Here is a 17,098-nt window from a genome sequence, read left to right as displayed (position 1 = left end):
GTAAGGCATCATGCAGCTTTTTGACTTTGGCAACTGTCCTCCAAAAGCAATGGGTTTGATTCTACCAGTGGATGGTGCTGATGGATCTGTTCCCCTCCCTCAATTAGCCACCTGTGCGTCTCAGACAGGCGATGCTGAAAACTGGAGAGCACAACAGATTTTTAAAAACACACAATATGGATGGTCTTAACCTAGCAATGAATTGGACCCAACATGATGTCTGCAGCATTATCTTTTTTGGGTTATCAGATTCATCTTCTCATCCAATCTTTATTTAGAGCTCACTCAACACAATACCAGTATGTGTATTTTGTTGGTAGATGAGAGGGTCACTTCTATACCTTTATTCATAAGAAAAGCTTAATGTACTTGAAGCACAAATAGTTATGAGCAACATGAGCCATATCAGGGGCATGCATCTCTAACCCACTGCAAGATGATGGAAAATGTGTCCCTCCTGTGTATTTTGCACTACAGATGGGAATCGCATTGGATGCCTTGCATCTAGAAAGACAGCTGCACACTTGAATGTGTTATGTGATTCCTCATCCAGTGGGGGAACTCTGTACAGAATCTTATGGGACTTTTCTTGCTAGATTGAGAGGGACAACATTAACAGGTAACATAGAGATCTCAGTCTCAGAAAGTATTGCAGTTTTATTCTAGAGATGACTCCATGTGACAGCTCTACATTTCTGGCGGGGGGAGGCAGTCATACAGATCACAGAATGATTTTGCCATGTGCAAATGCATACTGTATCAAATGTTGTCAGGATTCTTAAAACTAGGGCCAACGCAAGGCCGAGTCTCAGCTTTACACTATGTTCAACATTGTTCAGCCTACTAAGAGGCTAGTCAAAGAGGCAGGAAAAATCTGCATTTTGTGTATCATAGGAAATAAAAGACAGCAGGTTCAAGCACATCCTCTCCCAAGTGATCAAAAAATTTCATCATAAATATTGTCCATATTGGAAAAGTTTTTCTGGATAACAATGCACAAATGTTAGACATTTCCAACTTAATTGCCAGTTATCAAGTCCTGTTAAAAGAAAGCATTTTGAACTGCAAGAAGAATGGATAAAATTTGACAAGAATACAGAGGCATAATTTGACCATATTCCTCTCCTTAAAAACACACATACATTTTTTTAAAAATTCCCTAAACTTCCAGAATGTATTAAAATTCTATTGCCCTGAAGAAGCCTTCAATAGCTTTTTCTGATGTTGTATTAGGTTGAGATAGATGCTTTCCATATCATTGGGATAATACTTCCCTCCTCCCCCCCGCAATACAAAACAAAACACGCCTGAACCCCATTTAACAGCAGTAGGCAGACTTTTAAAAATATTTATAATTACTAGACAAGCTCTTTCTATTCTTTGTTAAAAGCTGATATATGCAGACATTAGTCAACATTTTCTTTTACAGGTATCCCATTTGCTGCCATTTATATTTGGTATGTGCCATAAGCAGAAGGGCAGCCATTGGAAAATATATGTATTAAATAAGACCAAATATCGGGCGGGGTGGGGGGTGGGGAGATATTCTACTGAAATCAGCTAGATTTCCCCTACTGGGTGGTGTCGTGGTTAAGAGCATGGACTCTAAACTGAAGAACAGGGTTTGATTCCCCACTCCTCCACATGAGTGGCAGACTCTTATTTGGTGAACTGGATTTGTTTCCCTGCTCCTACACATGAAGCCTGATGGGTGACCTTGGGCTAGTCACAATTCTCAGAACTCTCTCAGTTCCACCTGCCTCACAAGGTGTCTGTTGTGGGGAGAGGAAGGGAAGGAGTTTGTAAGTCACTTTGAGACTCCTTACAGGAGAGAAAAGCATGGGATGAATCCAAACATCTTCTTAACTTCTCAACTTCCAAATGACAAGGGTAAGAGATACACCTGTCACCCTTCTCTTTACATAAGATCCACATACATTGCCGATTATGGGAATGCCATATGATGTGGGATGGAGCTTGCTGCCCCAAGTGCACAATGTTAAACAGGACTCACTATGGCTGTGCCCTCAACAGCCTCCATGGGCTGCATCAAGTCAGTACCAGCCCATTGTAGCCTTTATCAGCAATTCTGGTATTAAATTGAACTGGCTCTCAGTCAAATGGCCAATGGGAAGTACATAGAAGTATAGGGTTTCACCAGAGAGATACATGTGCACCTTGTGAGACAGCTTTTAGTTTAGTACAGGAAGTTCTGGCTGTTTGTTACTATTCTTTGTATCTCATCTCTAAAAATATGCTGGGGATTTCCCTGGAGGGCCGCAGAAACCAGCCCGTTACAGACATCTAAAGAGTTCTTTCTCAACGTCCTAGGCCTCGACATGTTTTTGTTTTCAAAAGCCCAAGCAACAGTTTTTTATAGTGATATTGGGTTTTATTTGCTCCACTTAATAATAGATCAATATTAATTTTTTTTAAAGGGACAGATCTGAGACACATTGAGATTAAAAGGTTAACCCACATATGGAACAACATTGACTGCAAAAGCATTCGGCAAAGGCCACAGGAGAACCGTTTGCATTCTTCAACAGCTAAAGAAGCCGAGTTTGTCTCTTCTGCAGTTTGCAATTCTGTTTTGGCTTTCAAATCAGGACGCTGAAAAACAACTCAGCCTCTATTACCGCCACTGCTCCACATTCCCTATGTAATCAGTAGTTGAATTTGTGTTGGTCTGTTCTTTGTTGTGAACGTGTTTGGCCTTTTTCCTTTGCTCCTGACGCTTCCTCCTGGCTTCCTGATGTTCTTTCTGTCTCATGTACTGATACCTTTGCAGAAAGAGATCTTTTGCATAATCGTACAGCTCCATGTCTAAAAAATTGAGGGCCTCGATGCCCTTCTGAGTCTCTTCATCAATGTCCACACTGGAGGCCCTTGTGCTATTGTACTGCGTGAATGGCGAGATGAAATTCATGTTAAATGTTTTTTCAAAAAGATACTGAGTCTTCCTTTGAAATTCTGTCAGGCCGAAGAAGGCCATGCATTTCAGGTTCTCCTTGGCACTGTCTAGGAGAGAACTCCTTTTGTTCCGCATAAGTTCTTCTGGCATGACGGACAAAATTCGTAACATCCCCACCCAGGCTGGAGGTATCAGCTTTCGTAGCATGCTTAACCATGCGCTTATTGTTGGCTAAATTGTACGGACAATCCATGAACTCCTGCAGAGAACAGCCTGACCAGTCATCTCCTGAGTAACAGCTGGGCAGCTCTTCAGAAGTTGGTGATCTCCCATCGCACACGTGCAACGAAGCCTTCCAAGTCGCTCCTCTTTGGACGTGCCGCCATTCACTCAAGTACCGGGACACAGGGTCCCGCAAGATTGTAATGTAGTAGAAATTCCTGAGGAAGGGAGAGGGGGGGAGAGAAACAGATTTTTAAAAAAGACAGCACCAAGTTGTACTTTTAAAATAGCAGCTGGCTACAAATGTGAGAAGAACTAGCTAAATGTCTTGGGGAAAAAATCTAGCAACATGCGAGTTTCCTCTATTATTTAAATCTACTTTGCAGACTCTACATTCAATAGGATTTTCATATAGAAAGTGGCAGTCTGATGACCTGGCCAGGAAGACAAGGATTCAAATCCCAATACAGACATGGGTAGCCAAGTACAAATCACGACACAGCCTCTCTGCCATGCTCGTGTGTAAAATAAAGGGTGACTTTTGTCCGCTGCCTTAAGCCATAGGTAATTGGCATATATTTTCAACCATTTAGGAACTTTTTCCTTGGAGATTTCCCATCCAAACATTAGCCAGGGCCAACCCCGTTTAGTTTCTGAGATCAGAGGCTATCCAGGTGAAGGTTTCACAGAGTAAGAATTTCATATTTTCCTACCCTGTCAACCTGCTAAGCCTTCCCATCCAAAATTTTGTTGCTGGGTGTCAATGGACTACCTTGGGTCTTAAGAAGATGGGGAGAAAGATGGGCACATAAATATTTTAAATAAACAAATAAATACATATCATAGAAGACAAAATGGGAAGGGAGAATAAGTGAAAGTCACTGTCTGCTCCTCCACAAACAGAGCTGTTCCATCAAAGAACTGCATGGTTGGATTCATACCAATATTTCTGTGAAGCGACAGCAACACCATCTGTATTTTGTACAGGATCCCATGTCATATTTTTATAGAGGTTGAGACATTTCCCAGCAAGATCAAAATGCCTGGGTTTCAGATATTAATATACCTTATAATTACCCTACCAATGCTATTGGATGTTCATCCTTTAGGAAACCCCTACAGGAATGCATGCCTTTGGCATACATACATAATATCTTACCCTATATAAAATTGTTCGTAACAAGGGTAATTCAGTATCTAAAGCCTGAGAATATTTCAGAGATGCACCTAAGGTATAAAAAATGGCCACCTTCTGATCCTTTGGATTAGCCCTGATCTAGCATTTGTAACTCCATAACCAACCAACTGTAGTCGGGGGTGTGAATGGGCAATGAACATACCTTCCACCAATCCTGATGGAAGTAAATCAAGTGGTAAACAACATTAATTCAGACTGTGACACTCATATCAGTATGTTTAGAGGAAATCCAGCAATGCATCATGCTACTATTTCTATTTATTGAAACCATTTGTATTCTACCCCCCCCCCAATACAGTTCAAGGTTGTTCTCAGCAATCAATAAACAAGATTAAAACTGTTTGAAAACAAGTTAATACAAAAATGAAGAGAAAAATAAAGCAAGAAAAATATAAAATCAAAAATAGATTAGGTGAACGAATCTAAGGCCCCTTCCGCACAAGCAAAATAATGCGTTTTCAAACCACTTTCACAACTGTTTGCAAGTGGATTTTGCCATTGCGCACAGCTTCAAAGAGCACTGAAAGCAGTTTGAAAGTGCATTATCTGCATGTGCGGAATGAGCCTAAGAGTCAAAGCCAACCAACTTAACCAAAATTCAACAAGAAACAGAACTGCCCTTGCCAGTGGTTCAAATGCCACTAAAGATGGGCCCCAATTAACCTCCAGGGGAGGCCACTCCTGAGAAGGTCCTCTTCCCAAATGCTACACCTCCTCTCCGTGGGAGAACCCTTTAAGATGACTCTAACATGACTATGAGCATAAGAAAAATGATACCCTGAACTACATTTAGGTGGGGAATGGGTAGAAATTGGGGAAAAAAGACTTTTTATAGAAAAATCTGGCTTTGTAGGTCAAAAGCAGGACAATATTTTGTCCTATAAAGGATTCTGTGGATGCTGCTGACTTCTGTCATAAACAAGGTGCCAGGAACACGATACCATACTTACATACTTAAAACATACACACTCTTAAACCAAAATGCTTAGCACAGCAGCAACATAAAAAAAGTCCTAGAAGTGGAGTTTGCATGCCGCTTGGTCCAAAGCATATAATGGGAATGATGCAGTGGTCCCTTTCTCCAGGTTTGTTCATATTGGATGGGCCCTGAAGAATAAGACACATCTGTAAATTCTGACAGCTGCTCCAGAGCCCAGCATGCTCTGCAGGCAGCTAATTTAATTAAGTTAATAACTGTAATAAACAAACAACCCTAGTGTCAATGATGACCACAGAAGAAGAGTTACTCTGCCTTAAAATGGTGGCAGAGGCAAAGAGTGGGACCTGGATTCCACCAAACCCAGTGGCCATTGCCAATCTTCCTTCTCATAATAGTATTCAGGTACTTTCTTCAGGGGAGCTGCAGAGAGAGGCTTGCACTGAGGACATACTAGACTCTGCTGTAAGTTGCACTTATTATTTTATTAAAAGAAAAAAAAGCTGGCGCTCTTAAAGCTGGCTTTATTGCTTATGTAAAAACTCATACCAAGCTGCGTCACTACAGAAGATATACTGTCATGGCTAAGCAATACCAGGCAGTCTCTGATTTAAATTTCTTCTCTGCCACAAACTCAGTAGAGAAATCAGAAGACTCTCAGTCCCAATACACCTTTCATCCCATATCAGAAATATAGCAACTATACTGGTCCATTTTATAGGGTGTTTGTAAAACTACCAAGACACTGTACATGAAAGTGTACCAAAACTACCAACTACCACTGTACATGAAAGTGTACCAAAACTACCAAGACACTGTACATGAAAGTGTTTAAATAGATGTGAGGTATTACTTTCATGCTTATATCTCTACCATTTTATGTTAATATGCTGATGCTTTTATGTTAATATGCTTTATGTCAATATGCTGATGACACCCAGCTCATTCTGTTGATGGAGGGGGGAGCGGCTGCCGCCCCTGCAGCTCTCCAGCATTGTTTGGAGGCCGTAGCTGGTTGGTTGAAACAGAGCAGGCTGAAACTGAATCCATCGAAGACGGAGATCCTTTGGCTGAGGCGTGAGGGTGGGGTGGGGGACTTTCAGCCGCCGGTGTGGGAGGGAGCTATATTGGCATCAGCCCCTTGTTCACGCGATCTGGGAAAGTCCACCTGGATTCGCCTCTTTCGATAGACACACAGGTGGCCCATATAACCCGGGTATGCTTTTACCTTTCATCTTCGGCCAGTGCCCCGGGGCGGCTGGTCCCCTTCCTCTCCCAAGCTGGCTTGGCCACGGTGGTCCATGCAACGGTCACCTTCCAGGCTAGACTAGTTTGCAACCTCGCTCTACGCCGGGCCTTCCCTTACAGCCTCCGATTCAGAGAGATTTCAAAAAATGGTCCAGACTGGCAGCGCCAGATAGTGCTCACGGGAGTGTGCCATGAGAGAACACATCATACCTGTGTCTGGCCAGCTTGCACTGGTTGCCACCGAATAATTCAAATCATTTTCAAGGTGCGCTGGTGTTAACCTTTAAGGCCTTTACGCGGCTTGGGACCTCACGTATCTACGGGACCAGCTCTTTTACCCCATATGTTCCCGAATCGGCCCTCATGCGTTCGGCAGGAGGCCAACTTACTGGTGATCCCTTGGCTCCCTCAATGATACGGCTGGTTCTCCACCCAGGCCAGGGCCTTTACTGCCTCTGGCCCTGCCTGGTGGAACGCTCTCCCGCTTCAGCTGTCTCAAGGCCTGCATGCGGATCTTGTTGGAATTCCGTGAGTAGGGCCTGCAAGACAGAGTTGTTCCACCGGGCCTTTGGGGAGTCTAGCCGTTGATAGGGGCCCCCTACCCCCCCTCCTGTTATGATCTTATAACATCAAGCGGATCTTACCACCCGTCCCCTTTGAAGTTTGGGAGAATGGAAGCTGGTGCCATCTTGTTTTAATGTTTTAATGCTAGACTATTGTACTGTATTTTTAATGGGGTCGGGCTTATTTTTATTAGAGCTGTATTTAATTTATATTTACTGAATTTTAACTTATTATTGTGCTCTATTATGTATTGTCCACCACCCTGAGCCCTTTGGGGGAGGGCGGTTTATAAGCCCAATAAATAAATAAATAATAATAAATAAATATTAAGTGACAAAGTCAAAGGTACTTATACATTCATTAAGTATCACTAAAACCCAATTTTACACAATGTGTTTATGACACCTAGTATGGTATAATGAATAGAGTTTTGGATCAGAACTGGGTTCAAAACCTCTATCAAAAATGAAGTTGAATGAGTGACTTTGGAATAATCACTATTCTAAACTACCCCACCAGGCTGTTGTGAGGACAAACGTGGGATAGGAAAACCATGAACACCCCCTCAGCTTCTTTGAGAGATAAAAATTAAAAGATCAATGACACTCTGCTCCAAATTCCTTTCAAAAATCGATGCCTTTTTTAATACTCCCTCAAAAAATAGTCCAAGACCTTTTTAAAATGGTAGCCTACTTGAAGCAGCCATGCTAAGGCAGGAGAAGCTGGCTATGCCAGCACTCAGCTGCTGTTGTCGTCCTTGGATACATACAACTATAGCCTGCTATTGGTTTCTTGCTTTTTTGGCTAAGATCAACTGCAGAACATAGTCAGAGATCAGCATAAGCAGATGTCCCAAGGGAGAGAGAGTTTAGTAATCCAGAAGGCCCTGTCTGATACACCCGTTACTTAAAAATAAAAAGGCATACTACAGGCATGCTAAATGTTTGCTTCCTATGCCAGTAAAAAGCCACTAGATGTCACTGTTTCTCTGAAAACTGAGAGCAAATGGATTTCCTAGAAAAAGCCGGTGGAAACAAGCAACTTGAAAATCTGATGAAGCTGTAAATGTGGGGTGTTTTTACTGTGATAATTTAAAATACAGAGAAGCTAAAAAGAAAGAGTGGAAATTACATTTAAAGCACAAGAGAATGTGTGGGAACAGCTCGCCAGGTCATCCAGCCAAGACACAAAATCCGAAGAGCAGATGCCAAAGGTGTTCTTTTCTCCCTGCTTTCTCTAACCTTTAGGTAAAACCATATCAGACCAGCAGCCACACAGCTTTGCTTATTCGCCATTAACTGTATCTTGCCCTTAATCCAAGGAGTTCAGGTCAGCTGATGAGGTGGAATCCCCTCCTTTTATCCTCACAAAGCTGTGAGGCTGTTCCCCCTGCAGCGGCTTCCCACCGGCATATATGATGCTGGTAGAGCCCCAGGGCCATTCACATGCTGAGGCTGGACCCCCAGGGGCCGAAGGGCAGTGTGGCTCCGCAGGGAGAGAAGGTAATTGTGTGGGGAAATGGAGGGGCTGAAAAACAGCGCCTCCAACCCAGTGACATTTGCATGGTACTGGCTGGGAAACACTGTTTCCCAAAAGCCTTGCTTATTGAGAGAGGCAGAGAAACAGCGTTTCCGTCCCGGGGGGGGGGGGGGGGCCCGGCATTGCCTCGATGCAGAGGTGGCAGCTGTGTGAACAGCGCCCCTGGAACAATGTTTTTACCTTTCCAGGGGTGCTGGTTTTGGCCTGTGTGGACTCCGCCCTAGCTGAGCCTCCAATGAGCTCCAGGGCTCACTTAATTATTGGAATGAATGGTTGCCACTGACCGGCACTTCCCAGGGAATGGCATGATGCTCTGGTTTCCTTCGTCTCCTCATCTCACCATTCCACAACTAGTAGGAAAATGTGGGAAAATGTCTAAAGGGGACAGTCATGTTGTACTGTTGAACAAACATGAAGCCGCCTTACACTGAATCAGATTGTCGGTCCATCAAGGTCAGACTGCCAACAGCTTTCCAAGGCCTCAGGGAGAGGACTTTCACCTGAGTTCCCACCTGATACTTTTAACTGGAGATGCCTGGCGATTGAACCTGGGAACTTCTGCATGCTAAGCAAGGGATCTACCACTGGGCCACAGCCCCTCTGCAAGCAAAGGATCCCACGTTTGATTTAACATATGCTTGGGGTGGGATGTGTGTGTGCTACATCTTGATTTTACCACATGTTTCTGAGGAGACAGACAGAAGTCAGGCACCCCCCCCCCCCCTTGCAGGGCCTTGGCTCTGCCTCCCTCTCCAATACAAAACCCAATACCACAGCTACTAAACCACCTTCGAGTCTCAAGAAATTCAGATTCTTGCCACATCACCACATGATACGAAATAAACACCAGAAGAATCTGGAAGATAAACTATCTCACAAGTCACTTGCCATGAAAACCAAGATTTCCCCAGTGGCTGTTTCGGGGAGTCGTGTGGTTAATTTCTAAACCCAGAGAGGATTCAGGGCTGAAGCTTTCTCGAAAAGTTCTGATTCCTGTTCCTGGATGTGTGAGAGCATGTCAGCACTGCTTAAGAGAATCTGGGTCTCCACATTCAAATGTACAAAAAGATTTTAAAAGCCCTTTTTAATTTTGGCCAGAAACGTATTAGCAGGAACACAGGAAGTCTGTAGAATTCTGCTGCTTGACAATCTCAGTTCCCCTGTAAGTCAAGCCCCTAGCCCTCATTGTTGGTTGGGACAATACTCTTAAATGTCTGCAAAAATCTCAGATGCTAGAGAGCTAGCTTAATATATTTTGCAGCCATGAAGTAGTGGTTTTAAGATCCCTTAGAGCTGCTTGTGGAAGAGAAGGCAGCATGGGACACCCTGATCTTGTCAGATCTTGGAAGCTAAGCAGGGTGTGTGCATGTGCGTGTGTGTTTATCTACATACTGTCAAGTTACAGCTGACTTATTAGGGTTGTCAAGGCATGAAACATTTGGAGGTGGTTTGCCATTGCCTGCCTGCATGTGGGATCTGGGTGAGCTGGCAGCACTGTGGAAAATGACGTTCAAAGTCCATAAGGGCCACACTGGAACAAAAATTTCTAATTTCAGTATATGTTGACAGAGTCTAAACTGGCAGAAAATTAGAGGGAGAGTGATTTTGGAATTGCAGCAGGCAGTTTGATGAAAATGTCAACTCAATGGATAGTAGCAGTGAGAAAGGCAAACTCTATCCTAGGGATTATTGGGAAAGAGTTAGTCTTGTCCTTCCATAGGCAGATCTAGGGTGCAACCGTGTTCGGGCACAGATCCAGTAGCAGCATCTAAGAAAAAGACTGCAGAGTTGAGAAAAGTACAGAAGAGGCCAAATCACAAGATTGGTGCACAACTCCTATGAGGAAAGGATAAGGTGTTTGGGGCTTTACAGAATACAAAACTAAACAGGGGACACTGTAGAGTTTCATAATATTATGCATAGGGTGGAGAATGAGCCCTTCGGGGGAGGGCACTATACAAATCTAATAAACCATAAACCAGAATGTAGATAAAGATAACCTTTTCTCCTTCTCTCATGACACTAAAATTCAGGGACAGGGCACCCAAGGAAGTTGATTTCGCACTGGGGAAAAATTATAACTTCACTCAGTACCTAAGTAAGTTGTGGAATTCACTGCCAATAGATATAGTTAGGGTCACTAATTTAGATGGCTTTTTAAAAAGGATTAAGAATGATGGAAAAGAGGTCCATAAGTGGTTATCAGTCATGGTGAATAAAGGGAACCTTCACATCCAGGGGCATAGCTACACTGAAATTGTGCCCCTTTCAAACATCCTGGCTTTGCTAAAGGAGATAGCATACCAGGGTGTCTGTGAAGTTGGATCCCAGCTGTGCAAAGGGTGGGGGCTATCAGCAGGGTGCCTGTAAAGATGAGGAGAGTTCTCCTGATCTCCATAGACTGGATTCTAGCTTTGCAAAGGGGGGGAGCCAGGAGGTTGGTCACAATACCTACCCCCAGTCTCTTCCTGGTTGCTTGGCTGGAATTAAGCTAGGATGCAACATCTGGCTAAGGCAGGGGTAGGGAACCTGCGGCTCTCCAGATGTTCAGGAACTACAATTCCCATCAGCCCGTACCAGCATGGCCAATTGGCCATGCTGACAGAGGCTGATGGGAATTGTAGTTCCTGAACATCTGGAGAGCCGTAGGTTCCCTACCCCTGGGCTAAGGCCTGAGTCTCTGTGTCCTGCATGTTGTCCCTCCATAGCAACTTGCTGGTCAGTGCAGGATACAAAATACTGGGCCCATTAACCACTGGCCTGATCCAGCAAGACTCCACTCCACTTTTGTTTTCATATGTTATTCAAACTAAAAGAAACCAAGCATATTTACATAATTTAAACAGGTCATGGAATTTAGCTTTTCTTGGCATGGCATACAGATTTTGCTGGCACAATACTCCTTCCCTTCTTTTCTTTTGCACAGAGTGCTAAACAGATATTAGACAGGCAGGAGTGTTTGAGGCAGGAGTGGTGAAGGGTACCTGCAGAGAAGATCAAGGCTTTGTTTCAGGGAGGCAGCCAACAAAATCATAAAGACAAAGGTCTTTGCCCCAATCAATAAGACATTAATGTGGAAGGGAAACAACCCTTTTGCCAGAATCAATGCAATGCAAGTCTCAGCAGAGCTCAGATTCTTTTAACCTATTTAGTTTTGTGCTCTCAGGTTGCAGGTGATGGAACAGGATGATTCTAGTGTTAGTTAAAAGAAGGGGGGAGAAGAAAGAAGACATTGATGGATCCACAAAATGAACTGAGACCACCAATTGTTTTGCAAAGCAGCAGCAAGTCTCCAAGAAAAATAGCTTCTCTCCCAGCTGAAGACTCCCATAGCAACAGCTCAGGAGCTGCTCTAGTCCTGTGGAAATGCCTCCGTTAACACAGATAGATCTCCCAAGCTAACTAGTATTGATGCTCCAATTCTGGCAGACAACATAAAAAAACAACAATTAGGAAACATTAATTTGGGGACAGGGTTCATCTCTCTAAAAGGAACGGCTGAATAAGGTGGAACCTTGAGCTCAGTTGTGTGATTTCAAGTCTTTTGGGTTGCGTGTGTCTGATTAGACACAAACACATACACATGCAAAAACCCAGTACCACGAATGCTTGATCCCCATGTCATATAACCAGGGATTATTTCTGACCCTACTGAGACTGCTACATCTCCTCATCAACCACAGATGTAGAAGCTTGTTGTTGTTTTTTTTTTAAAAAGGGTGACAAGTCTTATTCCCAGGATCAGATTTGGATCTTGAATGCAGAACCAATAAATAAACGGATCCTTAGTGTGAGTATATTTTTATTTATTTATTTATTATTTAGATTTTTATACCGCCCAATCCGCGTATAGGGCTTACTCCACCCAAAAGAAGTTAAACAATGTCCCATAATTGGAACACATGCTCTATATTAAGGCCTCACATTTCTCTGCAACTCAGAATTCCCTCTCTTCCTCTTCCCTTGAAATTCAGAGGAGAACCTTTGTGGTGGCTGTGGGGGAAGCTGTTGGTTAAAGCAGGTGCCAGAAGGAGACAAGAGCTTCTTTTCCTCTTCCTCCCCAAACTCCTTAAACATCACTGGGCAGTGAATCCAGTCAGGGGTGTAGCTAGGGAAAATGGAGCCTGGGGCAGACTCTGAGTTTTCCACACACCCCACTGAGTTTTCCACACCGGGGCAGACTCTGAGTTTTCCACACACCTTCTGGCCGGGCAGGGCAAGAAGGGAAGGAAGAGGGGTGTGGGGGCGATTTTCCGACTCCCCCGTGACCCCAATGGCATCCGACCAAGGTGCCTGTCCCCACCCGGCCCCATGGTAGCTACGCCACTGCATCCAGTACACCTTTGGAAATGTAGCATCCAGAGTGTCAGACATTATTTATCAGACGCTTAGGGGGCTTTCAAAGGGTGCAAGAAGTACACCATGGCAGAGGAAAGAGGTGAGAAAGAGGCTTCTGATCAGTTTATGGGCTGATCAGCTGCTTCCACCACTTTCTTCACAGTAGCTCCAAGCAATTTGGCAGGAGAAGGGGAGGGGCTTTGAGAACCCCACTGCGCTTCTCTCAACATTGTTTGGAGTGCTCTGAAGAACTAAGCTACTTACTTCCAAAGATCTTGATTCATCTAAGCCTAATCCTGAGGTAAGTCAGGGTTTGTGCCTGGCTTTTAATTCGTTTTTGTGGTGTTGTAGTTCATGGAGGCTAGAGACACTTCGCTGATGAGAGAAAAGGTACCAATGAGGAAAACTGGACCAGTGCCTGTAAAGAAATCAGAGGTTTTAATATTTAGGAAAAGGTGGAATATCATCTGGAAGCTAGGACTACTGGGTTGAGAAAGGCCTTGGCCCAGGACGCTGGAGAGTTTCTGGTGGCCAGAATTGCCATTACAGTGCTAGCTTAGAGGCATGAATATTCACAACGCCTTCCTCAGAAATGTGATTCAACCAGCATTAGAATGCTGATTTTGAGTCTGCAGATTTCAGAGTCTTTCTAGCAACGAACAGCTGACTGCAGGGGAGTATTAAGGCTTGTTGCAAAGGTACATGACAGCTGCTGGTGCTTTTAATGGCTCGCTGAGGTAAAGATAACAGACAAGAGATCATGTAGCAGCAGTTACCATACCATAAAAGAGGAAGAAGAAGAGTTTGGATTTATATCCCCCCTTTCTTTCCTGCAGGAGACTCAAAGGGGCTTACAATCTCCTTGCCCTTCCCCCCTCACAACAAACACCCTGTGAGGTGGGTGGGGCTGAGAGAGCTCCGAGAAGCTGTGACTAGCCCAAGGTCACCCAGCTGGTGTGTGTGGGAGTGTACAGGCTAATCTGAATTCTCCAGATAAGCCTCTACAGCTCAGGCGGCAGAGCTGGGAATCAAACCCGGTTCCTCCAGATTAGATACACGAGCTCTTAACCTCCTATGCCACTCCTACGCTATCAACTCCTTCCAAAGCAGTTTTCTTGACAGAAGGATGAGCTAAGGATTGGGAGGTAAGTTAATTTAAACTCTCCAAGGTCTTGGGCAGTTCCCAGCCCCAGCTCTAACCTCTACCATCGCTTTATCAGGAAAAAAACCCATGATCAAACCTAGGCCTCTTTCCAGGCAAAGCAATGGATTCTGCCATTTAGCTATGCCACAGTCTCTTCAGCCGGATGGCTATGGCAGCACTCCAAAGACCGGCAAAGATCTTTCCATCCACCTCCACAACCCTCTGAGATACTTTATCCAGAGATGAACCTTCTAGATGCAACCCTTGCCTCCCAAAGACTGCAAGGTGGCTAAGCTCCAAGAACAAATGGCGCCTATGGGGACTAGAAAAGTTTTGAGTCTAACATGCATGTTCCTTTAGGGAATGGCAATGAAAAGGGAAAACAAGCAATAGGAAGGGAGTTTACACTCCTTTCCCGACTGAGCTTTGTGAGAGACAGAGCGCAAAGCCCAAAGCAGGGATTTGAAGTTCCTGAGGCATGAGAATGGAATTAAATCTGCGCTTTGGGGGATCTGCTGATAGGGAAACAGAGAGAATCCGGGAACCCAAGGGAAAGCTGCAGCAGAGGAGAGTCAAGAGTGTTGGCACTGCTATCCAAACAGAGAATGGTGCAGATCAGCCAAATTGCCCAGTCATCATCATCTGTCTTTTAATGACCATTTTTACAAAAATGCAAGGGCATCTGAGACACAGAGTGGTTCTGCTTCAGTTACTATATTAATTTATCCTTTAAAAACAACTCTGGTTACATTGACCTGATGGGTTTCATCCATTTAATCAACACTTAATGTGATTTCAGACGTTTTCTGCAGGAGCATCTAAAACGCAGAGAGCTAGACTTAAAAAAAAATAAAGGGAGGAGCCATATATCTGAGTGTTTCATTTGCGTTCTTTTAAAGCTGCTAAGCTGAGAATCTGCTGTTCTGGATATCACCTGTGGCATCAAACTCCGATCCTCACCTTAGCAGTCTTAAAGGGAACTGAAGCACAAAGGAGAGCTTAGGGAGCTTGAAGACACAAGTTGCCCTACCTAAAACCCCAATACTCAGAAGCACAGACTCATCAGAGGTTTTAATTTGGGATAATTATCACCATGAAAAAAGAGCCCAATTCAGATGGGGTGGGAGGATGGAGCAACCCTCCCACCTGGAGAGATACCCAGCTGTCTTTTCATGCCTAGGAAATGTGGCCCTCCAGACAGAGCTCCATGGAGCTGGGGTTGAAGAAGGGGAACCACCTGAAAATCAGTGAACCATTTTGTTGTGAGTCTCCCTGTCACAACTATGAAATCAAGTCTGGAGAAGCTACTTCCAATCAGGACAGACATTACTGGGCTAGATGGACCAATGGCCCTGAGTCCCTAGAAGCGGCTTCATATACACAAACTTACAATAAAAGTGTGCATTTAAGAACATTTTTCTAATTGGAGCTCATTTTTTGCTGTTGTATTTAACACACTACCGAATAAAAACCCAATCTATGTACCCAGTGGAAATGTACAGTGTTAGAATAATTTTATCCAGGTTGAGTGCCATTCTCAAGGTCAAATGTAAGGATTATTCAGGAGAAAAGATGAGGAAGGAACAGCATGCTGTCTGGTGGGCAATGCAGGAGGTGTATTCCTGTCTCCATTCCTGACGGCACAGGAGACTCATAAAAGTTCCAGTTTGGAGCCATGGCCCATTAGAGATAAAGACACCATTTTTTCCCCAAGCTGTGAACAAATGTTTTCAGTGAGCATGAATGTAAAGTGCCTTTTAGGAACCGATCTTATTTGCTCTTGTGAGCATCCAGTGAATTAAAGTATCGTGTTACGAACAAAACCTCGCAACCACTGTCTTCAAGCAGAGTGGAGTGTGCAGGCTGCTCTGTGACTGAGCCTATGAATGCGCTACTGAGCACCGATGGCTATGACTGGGGTCCTAATAAATCAGCAGAAAGTTCCACATGCTCAAGGGGACTTTGGCCTGGAGTTTCTCAAGCAGCACCTCCCTCCCACTACCATAAGGAAACAACTGATGCTACTGAGATGCTTTAAGAAACAGCTTGCAATGAAGCATGGGGGATTTATGCAAGAAAAAGTCAAAGACACCACTGAGAATTCTCACCATAAGTAACTCTAGACTCAGCCTGCATTTTGTCAAACTAATTCAGAATCCAGTCAGAGGGAGGTCATCTGGTGTTCCTTGTACTCCGCTTAAGCATTACGAAAGCTGCTGCATTAATCTTCAATAAGCCATAATAATGCTTCCAAGCTTCTATCCTGTTTCAAAGCGTATCATTTGCTTCTAAACTGCCAATCGGTTCAGCAAACAGCAGAGCAACAGGATTCTCGGCTCGGGTCCAGGATTCTCAAGTTACCCAAGACGCAGCAGTGATGCCCCAGCCGTTACCAATGATCAAACCAACAAGAGTACCCACCAAACACTTATTCTCCAACATGCATCAAAGCCAGAGTGGGGTGATAATCAGAGTGCCTGATCAAGACCGTTGAGAGCCAGGTTCAAATCCCCACCCAGTTATGAAGCCCACTGGGTTCTCACCCTCACTTTAACCTACCCTCACATGATTACTGGCAGGACAAAGTGGAAGAGCAGAAAATCCAGACATTCCACCTTAGCTCCTTGGAAGAAAGGAAGGACCCAAATGTAATAGATATTTTGTGAAACCACATTCATGTTAGCTAGAAGCAACAGTGGGAACTGGTTTCAGGCTGTACTCTGAAGTTTCTGCAGCACGTGACCAGCAAGAGAGTCACCGGGCCAGCTTCCCATCAGCAACGGCTTACAGAGCTCAGAGGGAGGCAGTTTTTCATTTTCCAAAGTCCAGCCACCCTCCCAAGAATCTTAATGCCTCATTGATTAATAATACAGTACATAAAGATTTCATATTTTCCCTCTGCCCTGCAAAGGGTGATATATTATGGAAGCAAATCTATTTTGCCACTGAAAAGTTTGCTTTGGGAGAAAAATTTGGAGCTTTGACATTTGGGAA

The 17,098-nt window shown here is 44.1% G+C and overlaps 1 protein-coding gene across 1 annotated transcript in view; it reads right to left on the bottom strand.

The window, feature by feature from the left end:
• Positions 1 to 2,444: 2,444 nt before the first annotated feature.
• The window catches only part of HS6ST2 (heparan sulfate 6-O-sulfotransferase 2), a 174,310-nt gene continuing 159,656 nt past the window's right edge, over positions 2,445 to 17,098 (bottom strand). Inside the window, 2 exon segments of the mRNA XM_048514023.1 lie at positions 2,445 to 3,130; positions 3,132 to 3,354. Coding sequence (XP_048369980.1) covers positions 2,636 to 3,130; positions 3,132 to 3,354 — 718 coding nt within the window. The 3' untranslated portion in view covers positions 2,445 to 2,635.

The sequence above is a fragment of the Sphaerodactylus townsendi genome, linkage group LG13, assembly GCF_021028975.2.
Source record: "Sphaerodactylus townsendi isolate TG3544 linkage group LG13, MPM_Stown_v2.3, whole genome shotgun sequence".
Lineage (NCBI taxonomy): Eukaryota > Metazoa > Chordata > Lepidosauria > Squamata > Sphaerodactylidae > Sphaerodactylus > Sphaerodactylus townsendi.
Note: the sequence above shows the minus strand (reverse complement) of the source record. Positions and strands in the feature narration are given on the sequence as shown.